Here is a 21,714-nt window from a genome sequence, read left to right as displayed (position 1 = left end):
GAAAGGATATGTGCTGTAGGTGGGACCCCCACCACTTATAATTGCTACAGTTAAGTGCTTTGAGAGGAAAATGTACAACTCTGAATACACCTCATTGTCAGCTGGAAAGCTATCATGTTATATAATCTTTAGCTAGTTTTAGCGAGTTCACAAAAATTATATGGGCCTTGTGGGTGGGCTGAAAAAGGCTTCATATGAAGAGAACGGAGTGTATGTGTGGGTGTCAAATGATTTTAAAACCTGCCCAACACTTGTTGATATTCAGATCATTATAGCATTAGCTATAGCCCTTGTATTGGTATTAAATAGTCTAAAACATGCTGGTTTGTATGTGTGTGTGTGAGAGAGAGGGTGCAAGAGAGAGGGGGCGGAGGTAGCAGAAGGATGAGAGAGAGAGAGAGAGAGAGTATTTCCTGTTATTTACAAGAGTAGCACTGCCTGCGATTAATCTCCATTGTTTCTCCATTAGAGCTCAGTGTCACTTAGGATCCTTAGCTGTCTGGCCAGCCACATCAGGGCGCTCACACACAACATGTTGTGCCATCACCTGAGGATCTGTCCAGTTCAATATCTGCTGTCTGACTGTCAAGTGTCTCCTCCTGTGTTTCCTGGGGTTGTAATTATTGAGCTCTGTGAAAGACAGCAGTCCTTTCACTGATACTAAAAGTCATATCTAGCCACTGGAAGTAATATAATTACATTGTGTCATACTAATAGGCCTATTACTGGAGGGAGAGACTATGTATCTCTTACTTGATGTAATTGAGTGAATATTTCTGGGTGGATTGCAGACACTTATTTTGCCTTTGAGGTGAGCAGATATGATCTGGCAACGGTACTATCTTGTAGAGTTTGATATGCAGAGACAAGCCAGTAATACAAATGCAAGCCATTGGAATTTATTGTGGGGGAAAAGCCTCACATTGTATACGGACAGTATATGTAGCCCATTAGTGTTGAGGAAAACATTTGTGGTTGTATGTGTGTAATCTGTATGCTTTTAATTGTCTGTTGGTCACTGTATTTTATTTGATCTATAGCAGATTAAATCAAAAGGCTAATCAACAAATGCATAAATGCTCTGGTGGTCAACTTTAGCTAAGGCTCATGTGAAAATGAACAGAAAGGTGAGATGATTAGTGTGGAACAGCCGACAAGAGTGTTCTTGTATCGCTATTGTGAACCGCTGTCGCACCTCTACGTCTCCCTCTAGCGAATTCTGGTGACATTGCGAGCTTTATCGGTGTGGTTTGGCAGATCCACTCCCTCGCTCTGCTATCACACACCCCTTGCTTCTACCACTTTCCCTCCACTGTTCCTGAGTTTCGGAAAATCAAGCAGTGTGTTGAAGGAAAGGTAACAACAAGTGTAAGTTCAGGGGACCACGTCAGGTAGGAACAAGCAACAAGAGTTTGGATGTATTAATTTGAAGCATGTGATGCAAGTTTCTGAATGATTGAGGTAATCGAACAAAATAATGTTATTGCAGAGTATTTTTGGAATAGTATACGTTCCTGTTGTATTGTTATATCATTCATTGTGAAATGCTTGGATTCATTCAGAGGTTGTGGAGGTGCATTGATAAACGACCAGTTTAGCCAGTAATGTAGATCAGTTTATATATATTATGTGACGAAAATTGAATGAATAAGGCAGCTGCGCTTCTCTGTCACCCTCAACAAATCATGCTATAGTTATCGTAGGAAATAATTTAGGTTGAGACCAAAGTTGAGAACAAAATCTGTATGAGTTGCTTAGTTGGTTAGAAGTCATCTCAATTACAATTGTACAAGTCTTGAGTAGTCATTTATCAAGCTTAGCTGTCTATAACTGACTCTCTACCAGATATAACACAGATGTATACTAGATAGACACAGTATATATGAAATGCACGTGCTACGCCCGGTTTAACATGACCAGGGAGGGGTGTGTGCCCATGCAGTTGTTGGTTCATTTGTCGGACAACAGGTTGTAGACATATAGGTTATGAGAATCTCATCTTCACATTTTATTTTTTATCTGTAACATTTATAGATCAGCACTCTTATTTTTTGCATTTATCTTCCACCATCATATTAAATGTCATTGCAATATATTTAAAAAATAATTATAAGAACATGGAACCAACTGAACGTTACAAGTGTTGGGCAGATTATTTCGAACTAATTATAACTCTCGGGTTATTGGTTGTTTTATAGTAGCCAATAATCTCAATATGTGTTCTATTTTATGAGTCATATGAGCCCTTATCATTCGTTCTTATTGTTTCTAACTACCTCGTCAAACACTTATGATTGCTGCCAAGGGCGCCTGATCTAATGTAACATAATTGCTTCAACCGAGCCTCACCCCACTGAAGAGCAGCAGCCGAATGACTGAAGGTCGCTGTTCATTGGCGCTGGTGCTGAAATAGGGCAATGTGGATTCTTGCGCCTGGGCAGGCTTTGTCAATATTATCTTTTTTTTACTGAGTAGCAATTCAGCTGTTATTATTCAATCACCTTCATAGCCTACCTCATATGCAAACTTCTTCTGGTCTGAACTTGGATTCTGCTACTATTTATTTGGGTATCTGTAATTTGCTCCTTTAAGATTAGGATGATGCTAAGGTTCAATAACATGTTGTTTGTGGATATATGCTATTTTGCAGATACTTAAAGGCCCAGTGCAGTCAAAAACGTGATTTCCCTGTGTTTTATATATATATTCACACTATGTTGGAATAATACTGGGACATTTTGAAAATGATTATGCCATTTTAGTACAAGAGCTGTTTGACAAGACCGCCTGAAATGTCAACCTGTTCTGTTGGGATTGAGTTTTGGTCTGCCTGGTGACATCACCAGGCGGTAATTAGCCCAATAAGAAAGACAGTTCCAAACCTCTTTGCCAATAATAATCTAGTTTTCAGTTTTCCCCATTCAGACCACTCCCAGACAGTCCTAGCAAAATTATTGCTTGAGAAATTGCTCTTTGTTAAAAAAAGTATTTTTGACCATTTTAATTGAAAACAATCACAGTAAGGTACTTTATTGTTAGTCAGAAATAATTTGATTTTGAGATAAAAACATCTGCATTGGACCTTTAATTTGTGTTTTCTTTACATAGGTACAGTACCTGTGTGGACTTTGAAGAGAAGGATGATTGGGAGCATACTCTTTTTTAACCCAGTTGTGATGCTCATGGACAACTTTTTCATGAAGAACACATGAAAACACACTTTGGCAGATCCTGAATCGTAAATGACTCTCCACAGCTTTCTGGTCATCTAATCAAGACTCCCCAACCTCCATCCAGCTCGGCCCACCCTGTCTGTTATCTCTGCATACATTAAAGGGCACCTGTCTTCATCTCAAATACAGACCTCTGAGAGAATCCATTCTTCTCTTCTATGTATCTAACTCTGTGAGATTTCAGTGCCTCGCTCGGCTTGAATCCCTTAGCCATCCCTAGTAGTTCCCATTACTCTGAGCTCTCGGCAGCACTCACCCTCTCTTGCTCTTTATTGGTTGACTCCTTGGGTCCTGAGCCAGGATGAATGACGTCCAGGATGCTACCTCCCCAGGGGCCGCTCTAGGTGGCCCTGTCACCTGCGTCTCCAAAGTGGAGCTGCGCGTCGCCTGCAAGGCCCTGCTGGACCGAGACACACTGAACAAGTCTGACCCATGTGTCATACTCATGGTGCAGAACCAAGGACAGTGGACGGAGGTGAGTACCCCCCATCCCCTGTATGTCCCCAACCTACTGGCCGGGTAAAGTCTTAACTAACATTGTTCGCTCCGTAATGTACTGATTGTATGAACAATAAGCAATGGATGTTGATGCTAAAACAACTAAGCCTGTGAAGCGCAAACGCCAGTAATGAGCTGCATAAGTATCTCTATGATGTTGACATGTAACATTGGGTAGTATGACCCCAGTTTATTAAAATAACAATGATTCCGTGTCTGACAGAGTTGGATAGCATGAGGCGAACCAGAGTGAGTGCTTGTTTCTACTGAATGGAAGGCATTGTCACCTAGCAGGATATGGCCGGCACAGTGGGAGGGGCAGTCCTCTCTCCCCGCCCTCCATTTCTCCATATCAAAGCTGAGCCATATTTAGAGAAAAAAAGTATTATCTGGAACGGCAGTGGTGGCTTGAAGACAGGAGTGAGATTTAAGGAGTGGGCTGTTTGTGTGAACGTGTCAGACTGAGGATGAAATCTTAATCTTGCTCCCATTATCCCAACAGCTGGGCAGTGCACCAGATCACAGAGAACAAAGTAGAGCCAGGGAGAAGTGACTTATCTGGTGCTGGCTTGGTGGTATTGCTGCCATCTTCTTTTCTTTTGAAATGGATTCTGATTTATAGAGTAGCTACCTGAAACTGAATTGAAATTGTCAAACAGATCACCGCGAACATTGTTCATAGGATAAGGGAGTGGGACAGGAAATCTTACTTTCCTTTTCACGCTTCTTCCTCTACTCTCCGTATCTCTTTCTCACTATTTCATTCTAAGTTGCGGGTCATAGTTTCTTGTCTGCCTTGGAATTACACTGGTACACTATCTGTAATATGAGCTGGGGGTGTGCGAGCTATGAATAGCATATTTTCCATGATGCAGTACTCCACTATATATGACTGATAATCTGTATATCTATAAGGCAGTTCGAATAAAGGTGGTTGCCAAAGAAATCCATCCATCTTTGTTCCTTCCCATTTGAGATTGGGTGATTTGCGATTGGATGATTTGAGATGGGATTCCAGCCTGGCACTGTTCCAGCCTGGTACTATGAACATAAATGCAATGGTTCATTGGATCAGTCTAAAACGTTGCCATCTCAGTCTAAAACTCAGTCATACACTGCTGCCATCTAGTGGCCAGAATCTAAACTGTGCCTAGAATCCTATGTCATATATTGGCCTTTCTCTTGCATTTCAAAGATGAAAATAAATAAATAATAATAATAATTTTTCTTTGTATTGTATTTGACCAGCTCTAATGTGTTATATTCTCCTGCAATAATTTCACATTTCCACAAATTTCAAAGCGTTTCCTTTCAAATGGTATCAAGAATATGCATATCCTTGCTTCAGGTCCTGAGCTACAGGTAGTTAGATTTGGGTATGTCATTTTAGGCGAAATTTAAAAAATAAAAAAAAGGGTCCCATCCTTCCATGACATAGACTGACCAGGTGAATCCAGGTGAAAGCAATGATCCATTATTGATGTCACTCATTAAATCCACTTCAATCAGTGTAGATGAAGGGGCGGAGACAGGTTAAAGACAATTGAGACATGAAATGTATATGTGTGCCATTCAGAGGGTGAATGGGCAAGACAAAATATTTAAGTGCCTTTGAACGGGGTATGGTACTGCAATGCTGCTGTTTTTTTTTACGCTTAACAGTTTCCTTTAAAATGTATTTATCCTTATTTAACCAAGGTCTCTTTTAAAAGATGAGCCCTGAATGACATATATTACAGAAAATAGACATCAATATAAAGACAAAATGCAGAAAGAAAAACCCGTTCATAAAAAACAAACACATACATCAGTAATACGGTCCTCAATCAGCTTTCTGAATCACCCGAGAGGCACCAAAACATCACATTTAACAACATTTAGAAGATTGTTCCACAAATAAGGTGCAAGAAAACTAAAAGCTGAGTTAGCTAAGTCAGTAGAGACCAAAGACATTTCAAGAGTAAACCATCCCTGAGAAACCTTGTAGAGTCCATGCCCTGACGAATTGAGTCTGTTCTGAGGGCAGAAGGGGGACTCAATATCAGCTCAATATCAGTAAGATGTTCCTAATTTTTTTGTACACTCAGTGTATGTTGCAATTATGCCCCAATGTTTTCACCTCTCCTCCAGGCATTGCCAGATAATGATTAACAGTGACAATGCCAAATTGTAGTGCGTTGAGATGGGAAGCATTTATTGAGGCCCAGTTAATGGTTATGAATGAGAAATGTGTTCTGAGGCTTTGGCAATAATGAAGCTTGGCTGATAGTGTTGAGCACACACTAATCAATTTGTCGCTGTGGTAATGCAATAAAACAACATTTCATGAGGAAACTAACCTGGATTCTCTGCAAGCTGAGCATTTGAGTAGTTTACATAACTCCCTGAATTCAGCTCGAGCATTAGGAGGTGATATAATTGATACAACCTAATGCTCCGAATAACCATATCATCCATGTCAGTGGAGAATGCATCTCAAATTGGAACGCAATGGGCTGAAGGTGGGCTGAAGGAACAAAGATGGATTTCTTTGGCAACCATCTATAATTCAAACTGCCTTATAGATATACAGAATATCAGTCATATATGGCGGACTTCAAATTAGGGAATTCAGCTATTTCAGAGGTATAAAATCATGCACACGGCCATGCAATCTCCATAGACAAACATTGGCAGTACAATGTCCTTACTGAAGAGCTCAGTGATGTTCAACGTGGCACAGTCATAGGATGCCACCTTTCCAACAGTCAGTTCGTCAAATTTCTGCCCTGCTAGAGCTGTCCCGGTCAACTGTAAGTGCTGTTATTGTGAAGTGGAAACTTCTAGGAGCAACAACGGCTCAGCCACGATTTGGTAGGCCATACGAGCTCACAGAACGGGACCTTCGAGTGCTGAAGCGTGTAAAGATCGTCTGTCCTCGGTTGCAACACTCACTACCAAGTTTCAAACTGCCTCTGGAAGTAACGTCAGCACAATAACTGTTCTTTGGGAGCGTCATGAAATGGGTTTCCATGGCTGATCAGCCGCCCACAAGCCTAAGATCACCATGTGCAATGACAGCGTAGGCTGGAGTGGTGCAAAGCTCGTCACCATTGGACTCTAGACCAGTGGAAATGCGTTCCCTGGAGTGATGAATCACGCCTCACCATCTGGCAGTCCGACGGACAAATCTGGATTTGGCAGATGCCAGGAGAAAGCTACCTGACCGAATGCATAGTGCCAACTGTAAAGTTTGGTGGAGGAGCAATAATGGTCTGTTTTTCATGGTTCAGGCTAGGCTCTTTAGTCCAGTGAAGGGAAGTCTTAATGCTTCAGCATACAGTTACATTCTAGACGATTCTATGCTTCCAACTTTGTGGCAACAGTTTGGGGAAGGCCATTTCCTGTTTCAGCATGACAATACCCCCATGCACAAAGCGAAGTCCATACAGAAATGGTTTGTCGAGATCGGTGGGGAAGAACTTGACTAGCCTGCACAGAGCCCTGACCTCAACCCCATTGAACACCTTTAGGATGAATTGGAATGCCCACTGCGAGCCAGGCCTAACTGCCCAACATCAGTTCCTGACATCACATCACACCCCAACACAATGTTCCAACATCTAGTGGAAAGCCTTCCCAGAAGAGTGTTATAACAAAAAGAGGAGACCAACTCCATATTAATGGCCATGATTTTGCAATGAGATTTTTGACAAGCAGGTGTCCACATACACTGCATGACTAAAAGTATCTTAACCAGTAGCGGTGCGTGGGTAAAATCACTAGGGAAGCCAAGCCAGAAAAAAGCCATATTACATCCTATGTGTTGTGATAATTGCGTTGTTTGATCTATAACCTACTAGTTCATATGCCTTGAGACTGTGATATATAAGCCTTAGGCCGAGACAATAAGAAGACACAGTTGCAGAATAAACTGAACCACACCTTTATTTCATAACAAAACCCAAGAGCATCCTCTGTCTGGTCAAGTCCACAAAGCATATTGCATGTAACAAACAGTTACATGACCTACAGCATGGTCAAGAAAGTTCATCTTTCTGACATTTTCAGACTACTAAACAACTACAATCTAGAACCACGGAGAGTTACTGCAAGTCGCAAAGAAAACAGGAGCTGCTGCCACTATTCCAGCACCATTTCAACTTCAGCATTTCAACATCATCAAATCACCTACAGTGACAACTAAAAGATACCAAAAACTATTTAGTCCAATCCATGTAAGGTACATATGACGTGGCTGTCCATGGTTCTGATTTATTTGTGTGTGTATGTGTGTGTGTGTGTGTGTGTGTGTGTGTGTGTGTGTGTGTGTGTGTGTGTGTGTGTGTGTGTGTGTGTGTGTGTGTGTGTGTGTTGGTGAAAGTATTTCATGTCGACTAAGTTTTCTATGACGGTCATACAGTACACTCTTATTTTTTTGCTGTCCTAGTCTACCTGGCTAAAATAATTGGCGCTAGCCCAACTTCCTTTCATGGGCAATGTTAGCCTTCTACATTTAGCTACATATGGAACTTCCATCCTCTCAGTCCAGGGACACAATGTAGTTTATGGTTGGATCATAATTGCCTTTATAATCATTGGCCAGTACAGAGAACTATGTAAAACCACAAGTCCAAATCCCTATCTCCATCTAATTTAGGAAAGGGCCAATTTTAGCTAGCTAGCTAGCCACCGGAGGACAACAACAAAACGAGATACAACAATTCAAGTTGTTTCTATAGATGCCATATTTCTCTATGATAGGACTGAAGCCAAATGCAAACTGGCTTCCCTTGACACTTTATTTTGGTACGCCAGGACCATTCACAGTTGAGTTCAATTCTGATTGGCTATTATTTTATACTTTTAGACCAAACGCTTGCTGGCTTCCCTTGCGTTCAATGCTACGGACAGCAGCAATGTCGTACTCTTTATGACCAGACCGCATCAAATAGATGGCCTACACATACAGAGACAGAGGGGCGCTGTTTCTCTCGCTCTGATGCTTTCTCCGGTGAGATACATTCAGCCTCTTGCGTATTGAAAGTCAATTATGAAACACAGATTGACGAAAGAGACATTATTTTATGTTTTTTTCTTGGTAAATGATTTGGGAAAGCCTGGCTTCCCTTGGCATCCATCAATACATGCCACTGATCTTAACCATATCAGTGCTGTTGATATACAGTGGCTGAAGCCACTTCATAGTTTTACTAAACATAGAATTCAGCAAAACAGAGAGCTGTGTCAAGATAGTTGGGCTGGGGAAGAGGCCTTTGAATGAACACTCCCTTGGGATATGATGTCTTGTACTAATCTGTATTTGAGTCTTTGGTGGCCCACTCATTTGCTCTCATCCATCTGAACAGGGAAGCAACATTGTCATGCAAATAATTTGCTCATCCTGCCGAAGGCTGAGAGAGATCGGGTACAGATCTCGCTTCTCACTCTCCTGCCGAACGAATGGAGCACATTATTTATACATTTTATTCAATATTCTGCCCATATGAATGAATGTATATACAATAATCTGCCACCAGCCAGCCGTCGATCCCCAGCCAATCACGCACGTGTGGCGGGTGTGCAGACAAAAGACTTGCCGACAAATGAAGGCTTCTGCAGCCTTCACTGTAAAATATCATGCGTTGCAGCGGTGCTTCCATGGACACAAGGGAACAAAAAAAACTCATACATTTTTTAGTTGAAGATGTGATTATACTTATTTTATAAAAGTTAGGTATCAAGAAATCGACTCACATTTTTCCTCTCTGAATCCTCCCTCCACCTGTAGCGGTTTTGCATTCTAGTGTTTGTCACTGATACCACCTTCCCTTTATGAAAATGACTTAATGAGAGTCCTCTGTTCTCTGTTGGGTTAAACACATGGTCAAATCATGACATCAGTTATCTTCAGGTCGGGAAGTCGTAGCTCTAGAAAGATGCCCGAGTCTCCGACTTGGAATTCCGAGTTGGATGACCGTTCAAAAAGATTTCTCCCAGTTGGAGCTAGTTTCTTTCTAGAGTTCACAGTTGTTTTGAACGCGGCATTACACCTCTACTCTTACGATAAGTGCCATGGAATTGTTTTATGCCCACAGAGAGTCAGGACACCCATTTTAAAATCCCATCTGAAAGACCCTACTCAGTTCAATGTCCCCTTCACTGCCCTGGGGCATAGAGCCCTACAGTGAGGGTGTCATAATACCCATAAAACCTAGCGGTCAAACAGGGATGAAAGTAGCATGAAAGTAGACGTAATGCAAGACTACAAATCCAAGCTCCTGCACGTCATCTCTAGTTGACACCTTTGCTAACAGGTATTGTGTCAATTTAAAACTTGCACAAGACAGTTCACAGAATTGTAAATTTAAAGACATTTTGCCAAGTTATTCATTCTTAAATTTAGCTAACATTAGATATGTGTTTCTTATTTAACCAGGCAAGTCAGTTAAGAGCAAATTCTTATTTACAATGACGACCTACCCCGGCCAAACCCTCACGACACTGGGCCAATTGTGTGTCACCTTATGGGACTTCCGATCACGGCTGGTTATGATACAGCCCGGGATCGAACCCGGGTCTGTAGTGACACCTCTAGCACTGCAATGTAGTGCCTGAGACCGCTGCACCACCCCAAATTATTCTTACATTTACCTCGATTAGGCAGTCTCGTCCAGATCATCATTTCATTTGTAGTATTTTATGATAGCCACATTAGCAGCTAAATAGCATTATTTAATCCTACACCAAACACAGCCCTTATTTTAAGTATTTCTAAAATCACCTCTGGGAAAAACGATTGGAACCATTTTCTTATTTGTCCGCTAGGTTTTACGACTCGTACTGTGGTACTCTATTGGGAGCTCCTTTGGCCAGAGTGCCCCCTACTGGCCCTCCAACCTCACTTCCAGCAGCATCTGGTCTCCCATTCAGGACCGACTCTGCTGGAAAGCAGGAGAGAGGGAGGAGAGAGGGAGGAGAGAGGGAGGAGAGAGGGAGGAGAGAGTGAGGAGAGAGGGAGGAGAGAGGGAGCTGACTCCCTAGGAACTCAGAGATCCTTCCATACATCAGACAGTCACCTCTCTGTAGACTCTCCCTGCCACCCCAGATGAATGGGCATCACAGGGGTAGGCATCACACAGGCACAGCCCTTCCTCTGTGGCTCTGGGTAGCTTTCTTCACACACGGAAACGAACTTGTCCGTGTTCACAAATATGTCCAACCAGATAGCACAGGAAGAGATCGAGAGAGAGAAAGACTGAGAGAGATGGAGAGAGAGAATGAGAGAAACAGCGAGAGGAGGAGGGCTAGAGAGTCTAATTAAAACATGTCTCAGCTGTTATCTCCTGAGAAATTAACCACTCTTTGTACTGTTTGCAAGGTCAATAATGAATAACAAGACAACCCACCCCCATTCCTCAGGTCACCTGTATCAGTATACTTAATAACATTGTCTTTAACACTCTTGAGGTGTCGCTAATTAGGACGGGCAGAGTAGACACTTTATTCTACAGTGATTGTGAGTGAGAAAAGGTGGATGCTTTCTCTGTTGCTTCTCATCAACCATTGTGAGTGTGTGTGTATGTGCGTGTTCTCGTCAGCTCAAGGCCAACAGCATGAGGCAAAGCAGTAGGATTAACTCCTGAATATCTGAATGTTAACGTGGAAGTGCATGTGTGTACTATAGTGTTCCATGTATGTTCATGGCGTTTGGTGTGTGGGGCCCATGTTGACTCTGACTTTAGAGAGCTTTGACAGAGCTGCTAATCAGGGAGCTTCATTCTTGATTTGCGCTCTATGGACATGTGGGATTTTGCTTTGCTATGGTAAGGTTGTTAGTGAGATTGATGGCTAGGCCTGTATTGAGATTGATGGCAATCTCTAGAGTATTTATTTTTTAGATCAAACTATGGAGATTATGTAAATTTGCCTTTCATATTTAATTACCTGTGTTTGAAAACTTTCTGACTTTATCTTCTGTTTTACCATCACAACTTTTTCCTCAAATTAAATTAAATGGAAAATTAGTAAAACATTTATGGCATTTTAAGTTTCTACCAGATTTAGATTGACAGATGCCTTAGGCTTGAATTATTTTTTAATATGCCTTTTCAATAACTCCAGTTTGAAATCCATTGATTCACTTAAACCATGAAACACTTAAACCATGAAACACTTAAACCATGGTTCAAACACAGCTTTTTAGGTCACTTTAATTTACTGATGGCATCTTTAGGGGACACATGTGCTTTTGATGATGAGTTGACTCCACTCAGAATACCTAGCTTGGAGAAAAATAATTTATCTGGTACTGGACATAACTGGATGCTGGATGCTACTGGATGGGACATCATTTGTCTGGGTGCTAGATGGGTACACTGGCTGGGTTTACATAGGCAGCCAAATTCTGATATTTTTCCCAATTATTGGCAAAAGAGCCGATCTGATTGGTCAAAGATCAGAATTGGGCTGCCTGCGTAAACACAGCCTCTGTGCTCCACTGAAAGCAGGTGGCAATGTGGAGAGTTCAGGCATGAACCAGGTGTATTAGATAAACAGGTGTATGAATGTCCAAGCATGGCAATGGATGAGCTGTGTGTTTGCTGAGCTCTCAGCCCTCAGTCCACTAAAATCCTCTCTGCTGTCACTGTCTGAACAAGAGCTTCACAAGATTTACATTTTGGTCTAATCAATAGGAAAACAAACAAGAACGCCAACAGTGGCTGTAGCGGTGATCCAGGTGCAGATGGGTATTTGGCTGTAGTTCCTGCATTCCCATGTGCCCATGAATGCATCATCATGTCCCATACATTAATTAGAATTGCAAATGAACTGATACAATGTACATTGCATATAAAACTGCACTTTGTATGTTTAATTGGTAGGAAGCTCTCATTAGAGAGTTGAGTTGGAGGTCCAAGTTTCTCCAGTAATATCCAACAACGTGTCCACATTCTAATGCTGTGCCTTTTTCTCTCCTCTTGTCGCTTCAGCTTGACAGGACAGAGGTGATCAAAAGCAACCTGCACCCGGTCTTTGCCAAGGTCTTCACCCTGGACTACTACTTTGAGGAAGTGCAGAAGCTGCGGTTCGAGGTCTACGACATCCATGGCACCCACAGTATTGGCACCCGCGATGACGACTTCCTGGGTGGGGTGGAGTGTACGCTCGGCCAGGTCCTGTACTGAATGTCTGACCCTTCCACTCAGTTATCCAATGTACCATCTGTTATGTCTAATCAAATCACTCACCACACATAAACTGAATGGAACAGTGTGCCGAGTTGCTGCTCACCAACAGAGGTCAGAGGGTAAAGGTTAGAGGTCACCAGTCCTCGTCATACTCTCAAACTTCTTTAATACTTCTCACTGCTTCACTAGTCACCAGTCATTCATAGTTTTCCTGTGTTCCACAGATTGTAGCCCAGAAGAAGATGGTGAAGCCTTTATTCCTAAAGTATGCGAAGTACGCCGGGAAATCCACCATCACGGTAAGTTTCCCCTATTCATCATCCTATTGATCTCGCTCAGCAGTAACAGTGGCAAGCAAAATCAAATGCAATGACTTGTTAAATCAATTCAAGCAAGTAGCTGATGTGAATCCTGTGATATAAGGATGCTTCTCTGTACAAAGAATCATGACTCATATACAATATCTGTCATGACAAAGAGAGGGGGACGTTAAAGCCCAGAGTGTTGTTTCTGTTAGGTGGTCTCAACACCATCTGTCAGGCCAACATTACATTGCCATACAAAAGGGAACAACACAGAGAAATTGTTTAACAAGCCTGCAAATCTGACCTTTAGTGGAGTGGGAGGAAGAGTCAGTGTTCCTCACTGCTCCTGTTAAATCAGAGGTGCAGAGTCTCTGATCTCTCAGTGCCTTCTTCTACTGCAGAGATGAGAGGAGAAAAGAGAAGGGGTTTTAACCAAGGAGTGAATCCGATACCGTCAACAACAGACCTTTTGCCTTATTGATACTTATCTTTATTGATGGTACCCTAACAAACTACGCATTAATTGCCCTTGGAGAGAAGGGCTGAGAATTACTTGCTTGTGATGGAAATGGCCAAAGTAAAGATGGCATTTAAGGATCTTTCCCTTTGGGCTAGTGTTGCCATTATGACCATTGATTGGATGTGATCACATGACGCCAGCTTGCTGTGAGGCGGTTATGGGGGATATAATGGGTTTGTTTAAGCACAGTCCTGTAGCAGTGTGGGCTTAATGCGTTCTAGTGAATTAGTGCTAACCTGTGTCATGGTGTTTCTGAAAATGGCTTTTCCTGATATGATAATGGGCCTGGGCTTTGTCAGGTCTGTCCGTGAGATGGATCCCAATGACATGGCGTCTGCCTGTAATGTGCCTGCAGGCTAATCTGGAAGGTGGCAGAACAACAGACAAGTGTTGTGTTTTGTGTGAAAAATCCCTCCCCAGTGTTTGTAACACATCTCTCAGATGTCCATCATGCATATGGGGACATGGGATGTGGAGAAAAGTTGGTCAAATGGTAGGGATTAAGGTACTGTTGTATGCAGTTACTGTGGCTCCTACTGGCAAGCATCACATTACAATGGTCTTCTGACTGGAACGTTCATTGCCGGGCCACAATCCAATACACATTATGCCTACACAACACTCACCAGGACAATGGCACCATGACATGAGATATAATAAATCATATTAATCCAAGATGCATACTGTACGTACAGAAAGCTTGACAAGCTGCACCAAGTGTTATAGCGTGCTGTGTTGTATTATTGATAAGCTGAGAGACCCATAGAGTTTGTTACTGGGTCATTGCCACACTTCTGTTTGAATGACAGAAACCATACACTGTAGAAATGTTGTTGTTGTTTTGAGTCAACAGATGTTGTTCATTATTGTAGTAGTCGTGCATTTGAACACAGATAAAGTCCTGTTAGATAGACAGCACTTGATTCACTGGCTTACCGGCGTATAATGACACTTATTTAGCAGGTGAGGGGCAGTAAAGGGCCAATACAATTTGTCCTAATGTGTTGAGATGACTTGTAACCTTCTAATTGTTCGTCAGGAGTGGTTCTGAAGGTGAGCAGCACTCACTGTAATGGGCTCATTGTAGTGTATATGGAACTCTTTGGGCTCTGACCACACCATTAGCTATGCAACACTGTGTCTGCTTTTAGTGTCTACTTTTAGAGTGCTCCCTTCTCCCTAAGTTCCTCTCCCCTCTCCCCTCTTCCCTCTCCTTTCTCCCCTCTCCCCCCTCTCATCTCTCCTTTCTCCCCTCTCCCCTCTCATCTCTCCTTTCTCCCCTCTCCCCTCTACCTCTATTCAATTCAAAGGGGCTTCATTGGCATGGGAAACTTGTTACATTTCCAAAGCAAGTGAAATAAACAATAAACAAAAGTGAGAAGACACAAAACAACATCAACCAAAAACGATTAGAATTGAACTGAAAATATTGAACTCAAAAAGGTTTAAAAAAGATAGACATTTAAAGTGTTATGTACAGTGTTTTAGCAATGTGCAAATAGCTGTAGTATGAATAGTAGGGGAAGATAAATAAACAGATAAATATTGGTGGTATTTACCATGTTGCTTGTGCTCCACTGGTTGCCCTGTTTTCATGGCAACGGGCCACAAATCTTGCTGATGTGACTGCACACTGCAGAATTACGCCTAACAGATATGGGAGTTTATCAATGTTTGATTTGTTTTCAAATTCTTTGTGGGTCTGTGTGATCTGTGGGAGATATGTATTTCTAATGTGGTCATATGTTTGGCAGAATGTTGGGAAGTGCAGCTCAGTTTCCACTTCATTTTGTGGGTAATGGGAACATAGCCTGTCTTCTCTAGAGAGCCAGGTCTGCCTATGGTGGCCTCTCACAAAAGCAAGGCTATGTTCACTGGGTCTTTACATTGTCAAGGATTTTCTTAATTTTGGGTCAGTCACAGTAGTCAGGTATTTTGCCACTGTGTACTCACTGTTTAGGGACAGATTACAATTTGCTCTGTTTTTGGTTGATAATTTACAGTGTGTCAAATAGTTCTCTTAGTGTTTTCTCATAATTTGGTTGGGTCTGATTGTGTTGCTGTCCTGGGGCTCTGTGGGGTCTGTTTGTGTTTGTGAACAGAACCCCAGAACCAGCTGGATGAGGGGACACTTCTCTAGGTTCATCTCTCTGTAGGTGAGGGCTTTGTGGTGGAATTTGCGTTGTACACTAAGTATATTTTTGGGCAGAATTCTGTATGTAGAGTCTCAATTGGGTGTTTGTCCCGTTTTGTGAATTCTTGTTTGGTGAGTCGACCCCGGACCTCACAACCATAGAGAGTAATGGCTTCTATAACTGATTGAAGTATTTTTTGCCAGATCGTAATTGGGATGACCGGTTGTATATTCACTTTGATGGCGTAGAAGGCCCTTCCTGCCTTATCTGTTAGATCCTTCACTGCCTTGTGGAAGGTAACTGTCGTGTTGATGTTTAGGCCGAGGTAGGTATAGTTCTTTGTGTGCTCTAGGGCAACGGTGTCTAGATTTCATTTGGATTTGTTGTCCTGGTAACAGGAGATTTTTTGGAACACCATTATTTTTCTCTTTACTGAGATTCATTGGGCCCAAGTCTCACAGAATATTTGCAGAAGATCTAGGTGCTGCTGTAGGCCCTGCTTGGTTGCGGACAGAAGCACCAGATCATCTGCAAACAGTAGACACTTGATTGCTGAGTCCAGAAGGGTGAGGCCGGATGCTGCAGACTGTTCCACTTCCCTCGCCAATTCATTGATATACTGTACACAGATTGTACAAAACATTTCCAGGATATAGACTGACCAGGTGAATCCAGGTGAAATGTATGATCACTTATTGCTGTCACTTGTTAAGTCCTTTCCTATCAGTGTAGATGAAGGGCAGGAGACAGGCTAAAGAAGGATTTTTAAGCCTTGATACAATTAAGACGTTGACTGTGTGCCATATATAGGGTAAATGGGAAATATAAAATATTTAAGTAACTTTGAAAGGGATAAGTGCCAGGCGAACCGGTTTGAGTGTAGTCAAGAACTACAACACTGATGGGTTTGTCATGCTCAACAGTTTACTCTGTGTATCAAGAATGGTTCAGCCAACTTGACACAACTGTGGGAAGCATTGGAGTCAACATGGGCCAGCATCCCTGTGGAATGCTTTCAACACCTTGTAGAATCCATGCCCCGATGAATTAAGATTGTTCTGAATGTAAAATGGGGTGCAACTCAATATTAGGAAGGCATTCCTAATATTTTGTACACTCAGTGTATATGTTGAATAGGGTGGGGCTCAAGATGCATCCCTGTCTCACCCCACGGCCTTGAGGAAGGAAATCTGTGTGTTTATTGCCAATTTTCAACTGAACACTTGTTGTTTGTTTACATGGATTTTATCATCTCTCTCTCTCTCTCTCTCTCTCTCTCTCTCTCTCTCTCTCTCATACTATCTCCTGCTTTTTCACAAATATGCAGAATAATACACTTTTTAGCTATTAGTGCATTCCTTTTGGGGGCCAACCAAACAGTCTTGGGGACTAAGTTTGGACCCAGCTCCTATGCAGTCGTTTGGCCAGCTCTGCATTACAGTAATGGAACCACATCCGTTTCTGGGCTTGAGTGAGCTTTCTGTTGAAGTTTTAAAGTAATAACACTCATGGTCCTGTCCACATGTCATACAACAGGCTGTCTGCCTGCGGAAAATAAAATATTCTCATTGGCAAAAATGTGACTTTTTTCAGGTACATGCTGAAGAAATTTCTGGCAACAATGGATATGTTGAACTGTTCTTCTGTGCTAAGAAACTGGATGATAAGGTAAGGGATTAGGGGCCTTCTCCTGATGGAAATGTCAATATAGTTCATGGGTGAATTTGTGCTTATTGCTGGCTGTTGAACCTCTCTCCTGTAATTGTGATTTCAAGATTGGATCTATCTCTTTTTGACATAATCAGTCATTAACAAGACAAGAAAGATATACAATGATGATATGGATTTTCTACACTTATAAATGTAACATTTATTTAGATCCATATCCTTTACACTGTATTTACTGGAGGATATGACATAAAGGCATACAACATACATTTCAGCATTCGTTCTATTAAGTCTGAATTGAACTTGGCTTTCTGTAAATGCTGGTTCCCCGTTGAGACAAGCATTGTGAGAATGGTGTGTCATGGACCTTTGACAGATAGCCAGAGGAAGATGAGGGTGAGATCAGTGTGTGCGTGTTTGTTTGTGTGTTGGTGTGTGTGTGTGCTAAAGCGGTGTTACGGTGTGGTTCTCTGTTTGCAAACAGCCCCTCCACACAAAGCATCCCACAATGGCCCTGAAGCTCTGCAGGTGTCTGTTCTTCCTACAGCAGCAACAAGCCGTACCCGAACACCTCCACACTTATCCTCTCTCTATCTCTCTCTCCTTGTCTCTCAACTAATATCTCCGCCTTTCTCCTTCTCTTCCTCCTTTACTCTGCATTTACTCTCTCAGGGTCTTCCTCCTTTTCTCTGCATATCTCTCAGGGTCTTCCTCCTTTTCTCTGCATATCTCTCAGGGTCTTCCTCCCTCACTTTCTCTCCCTCAGGCTTTAACATAATCTTAGTGATTATCTGCAAAATATCGTTTCTCCCACTTTTTCCTACCATTCCATTTTTGTCTGTAATTTATGAATTCATACATTTCAAGTATCCCGGCTCTGAAAGGCTGCCTTGCAATATCCAAAGGACATGATCGACCTGTCCTTTTCAACTCTAAATTCCTGCGCCCTAACACAAGATGAGGAAATCAATCCAACACGGGGCTCTCTGTGCAAAGACAGCACAGACAGCAGTAGTTTTTCAATAAATGGCTTGACGGAGAAAAGCTATGGAAAATGCATGGTGAGCGCAGAAAGAGGGCGTTTGTTGTCGGTAGAGCATTTAGGAGGGTTACGAAAGATATTTGGCAGCAGATCTTGGGAGCTGGAGCACTGAGGCACCTACAGTAGAGCTGGCACACCCACACAAGGCTCAAGGCAGAAGGTTCATATCTCAGTCAACAAGACTGGAATAACTCTCTGGCATCATTGATTATAGCAGAAATCTTCTTCCTGCCTCTCTATGCTCTCAGAATGCTACTAAGCAAAGGGTGCAATTGGCCTCTGACTCTAAGCTGTGTTGGAGAAAGTTAACAGGGAGTGGCGGTAAAGGTCTGCTTGGTGTGTATTCATCAGAGCAATTTACAGTCTTTATGATTGGCTGATTGGACCTAACCCAGTAGAAATAGGGTCATGATGAGCAATTCCATGTGGAAATAAAAACAGATTTCCAATTGCACTGTTTGTGATTTAGACACAAGCAATATAGCTAATCGAATCTTCAGTGTACATTGGAGGCAGGGAAACTCATCAATGGTGGTAGGGTGTGCTTTAAAACGTTCTCTTTCCTTTTCTTATTGACATAATTACATTTCAGTTGCCCAACCCTGTCAGCAAACTACTTTAACTCTTAGAAAAAGGGTTCCAAAAAGGTTATTCGGCTGTCCCCATAGGAGAACCCTTTTTGGGTTCCAGGTAAAAGCACTTTTTGGTTCCTGTTGGAACCATTTTTGGTTTTATGTAGAACCCTCTGTGTAAAGGGTTCTACATGAAACCCCAAACAGTTCTATTTGTAACAAAAATGATTCTACCTGGAACCAAAAATGGTTATTCAAAGGGTTCTCCTATGGGGGGCATGGCCACATGCTCAGGCAGATTAATTGCCAGGCTACTATCTTTGTATGGAATCTGTCCGTTCCAATGACTTTGAGGATCCCATTACACTGAGAAATAGTACTCTAATAGACTATGCACATGATCTATACCACACAGGCTATAAATACTGCCTGCTTCACAATGGTGATCAGATGTGATGAGGCACTTTAATATTGTAGTTGATTTACCAGCACAATGGTTGATGGCTCGGACAAAGTACCTTTTCAAAGGTTTACATTTAAACTTCTTGAATGTTTAACCTTTTGTTTTCAAAGTACTCGAGAAGTGAGATACGTAGAAAATATATATAATTGTAGATGGAAAGAGTTGCTGTGACAACCACAGTATGACCAACATGAATCAGGCAATGAAATATCCCCCATTTATTTCCAATACTGTAATGCTGCCTGAAACGCTATCCAAGGTACTGAACAGACTGCTGGAGGACATTATGGAACTTGTAACATTATGGAACTTGTAACATTATGGAACTTGTAACATTATGGAACTTGTAACATTATGGAACTTGTAACATTATGGAACTTGTAACATTATGGAACTTGTAACATTATGGAACTTGTAACATTATGGAACTCAGTAGACCGTGTTGGTCAAAGGTATAGGTAACTTAATGAATGGTGCTGATTATATAAGTGGTGAGAGCTGTTATTGCTGGACAGGGATTAAATGTTGACAGACAAATGCACTTGTATTGCACGTCAGTCCACAGTGACGCCACTGGCAAGGGGTTGCCGTGACAACGATATTGGGGGCTACCTCCCTCTCTTTCCTCCCTGGCTGTCCCTGTGGAGCTGTATCAGGCTAATGCAGCGAGAAATGGGGACATTAAATATCTTGTTTTGTGCCCCCCTCTCACTCTCTCACACACTCGTTCTTTCTACCTCCATTCCTTTCTCTAACACTCTCACACAGATACACTACACAATGTACAGAAATACTGTCTGTTGAGCCCTAAACAATCAATTGACCCAAACAAGCTGTAGTTGCGCTCAGGCTTACCTTGAGACTCAATGTCAAATTACTCTTTCACGCCCTTTTCCTGATTTGATTTATCACAGCAGTGAACAATACACCACATGCACAGGCAGGGGAAAAGCTGTGTCAAATTTAGCACCAGGAGGACCAAGCTAACATGATGACATCTGTGTGTGTGTGTGATTTCAACAACTTGTTTGTTATTTGATTGTCTGAGATAAATGACTGTACATTAATGGCTCAACCAGAATGTGTTTTTTTTAATGTTTGATTGGTTTGTATATTTGGCAGGATCTCTTCAGTAAGTCAGACCCATTTTTGGAAATATATCGAATCAACGATGATGGGACGGAACAGCTCGTTCACAGAACCGAGGTAATAGACACATTCATTCCTCCTCTCTGTATCTACCTCTCCTTCTCCATGTGTGCTGAAAGTTACTCATGTCTAATGTGCTCTTGCTGTTGCAGGTAATCAAAAACAACCTGAACCCCGTGTGGGAGCCCTTTAAAGTGTCTCTCATCTCCCTGTGTAGCTGTGATGAGGACAGGAAGCTCAAGGTAAGAAACACAGGAAGTCATAGTGTGATGGTTTAACATTGCTGCTGTGGTATTGATTGATGAATGAATGAACGGAACTGGTGAATGAAGTAACTTACTGATGAATGAACAGTCAATACCAGAGGGTTCTGTCTGTCACTGTCTGGTTGTGTCACAGTGCCTAGTCTGGGATTCTGACTCCAGAGGAAAACACGACTTCATCGGAGAGTTTTATGCCACCTTCCGGGAAATGCAGAAAATTGGCGGTGGAAGCAAGGTCAGTCGAAAGGAGAGAGAGTGCTGTCAGTCACTGTTGAATGTTTGATGTGTGTCACTGATGTGTCACTCATCTCTGACAAAGACAGAAATAGATTAAAGAAATGTCGCGCTGCTCTTCTATGTTCTGCAAGTCACACCACAGGTCTGTAGCAGAAGTCACGACTCATAACTGTGTTTCTGTATGTATTGTCTACCTCTTGTGTTGAAGGTCACATGGGATTGCATGAATCCAAAGTACAAACTGAAGAAAAAGAACTACAAAAACTCTGGGGTGGTCATCCTCAGTGATCTCAAGGTTAGAGCCAGCCGTTACAGCTCAGCAACTCTCCACTATTGAATACATAGAGAATCATCCCTGTCTCTTTGATATACGGTTCTACTCTCTCACAACATGTACACATAGTGCTGATAAATTAGTACTGCTCCTTTCAGAAATGCGATTATCCTCAGTTTACTGTC

General features: G+C 42.1%; 1 protein-coding gene across 3 annotated transcripts in view; it reads left to right on the top strand.

Annotated features, from left to right (window-relative positions):
• The first annotated feature begins 1,254 nt into the window (after positions 1 to 1,254).
• LOC129854276 (copine-7-like) overlaps positions 1,255 to 21,714 on the top strand; it is a 40,280-nt gene continuing 19,820 nt past the window's right edge. The window contains exons 1-9 of one of the 3 annotated variants that reach the window (XM_055921138.1): positions 1,255 to 1,391; positions 3,109 to 3,708; positions 12,704 to 12,886; positions 13,126 to 13,200; positions 17,455 to 17,529; positions 20,729 to 20,812; positions 20,908 to 20,997; positions 21,155 to 21,253; positions 21,464 to 21,550. In XM_055921138.1, coding sequence (XP_055777113.1) covers positions 3,535 to 3,708; positions 12,704 to 12,886; positions 13,126 to 13,200; positions 17,455 to 17,529; positions 20,729 to 20,812; positions 20,908 to 20,997; positions 21,155 to 21,253; positions 21,464 to 21,550 — 867 coding nt within the window. In that variant the 5' untranslated portion in view covers positions 1,255 to 1,391; positions 3,109 to 3,534. Of the gene's footprint in view, positions 1,462 to 3,108; positions 3,709 to 12,703; positions 12,887 to 13,125; positions 13,201 to 17,454; positions 17,530 to 20,728; positions 20,813 to 20,907; positions 20,998 to 21,154; positions 21,254 to 21,463; positions 21,551 to 21,714 lie in introns of all 3 variants that reach the window. The other 2 variants (XM_055921139.1, XM_055921141.1) reach the window with 2 other exon arrangements.

This window comes from Salvelinus fontinalis, chromosome 4 (assembly GCF_029448725.1).
Source record: "Salvelinus fontinalis isolate EN_2023a chromosome 4, ASM2944872v1, whole genome shotgun sequence".
In the NCBI taxonomy this organism is placed as follows: Eukaryota; Metazoa; Chordata; class Actinopteri; order Salmoniformes; family Salmonidae; genus Salvelinus; species Salvelinus fontinalis.
The sequence above is the reverse complement of the archived record's forward strand: the minus strand, read 5'-3'. Positions and strand labels throughout refer to the sequence as shown.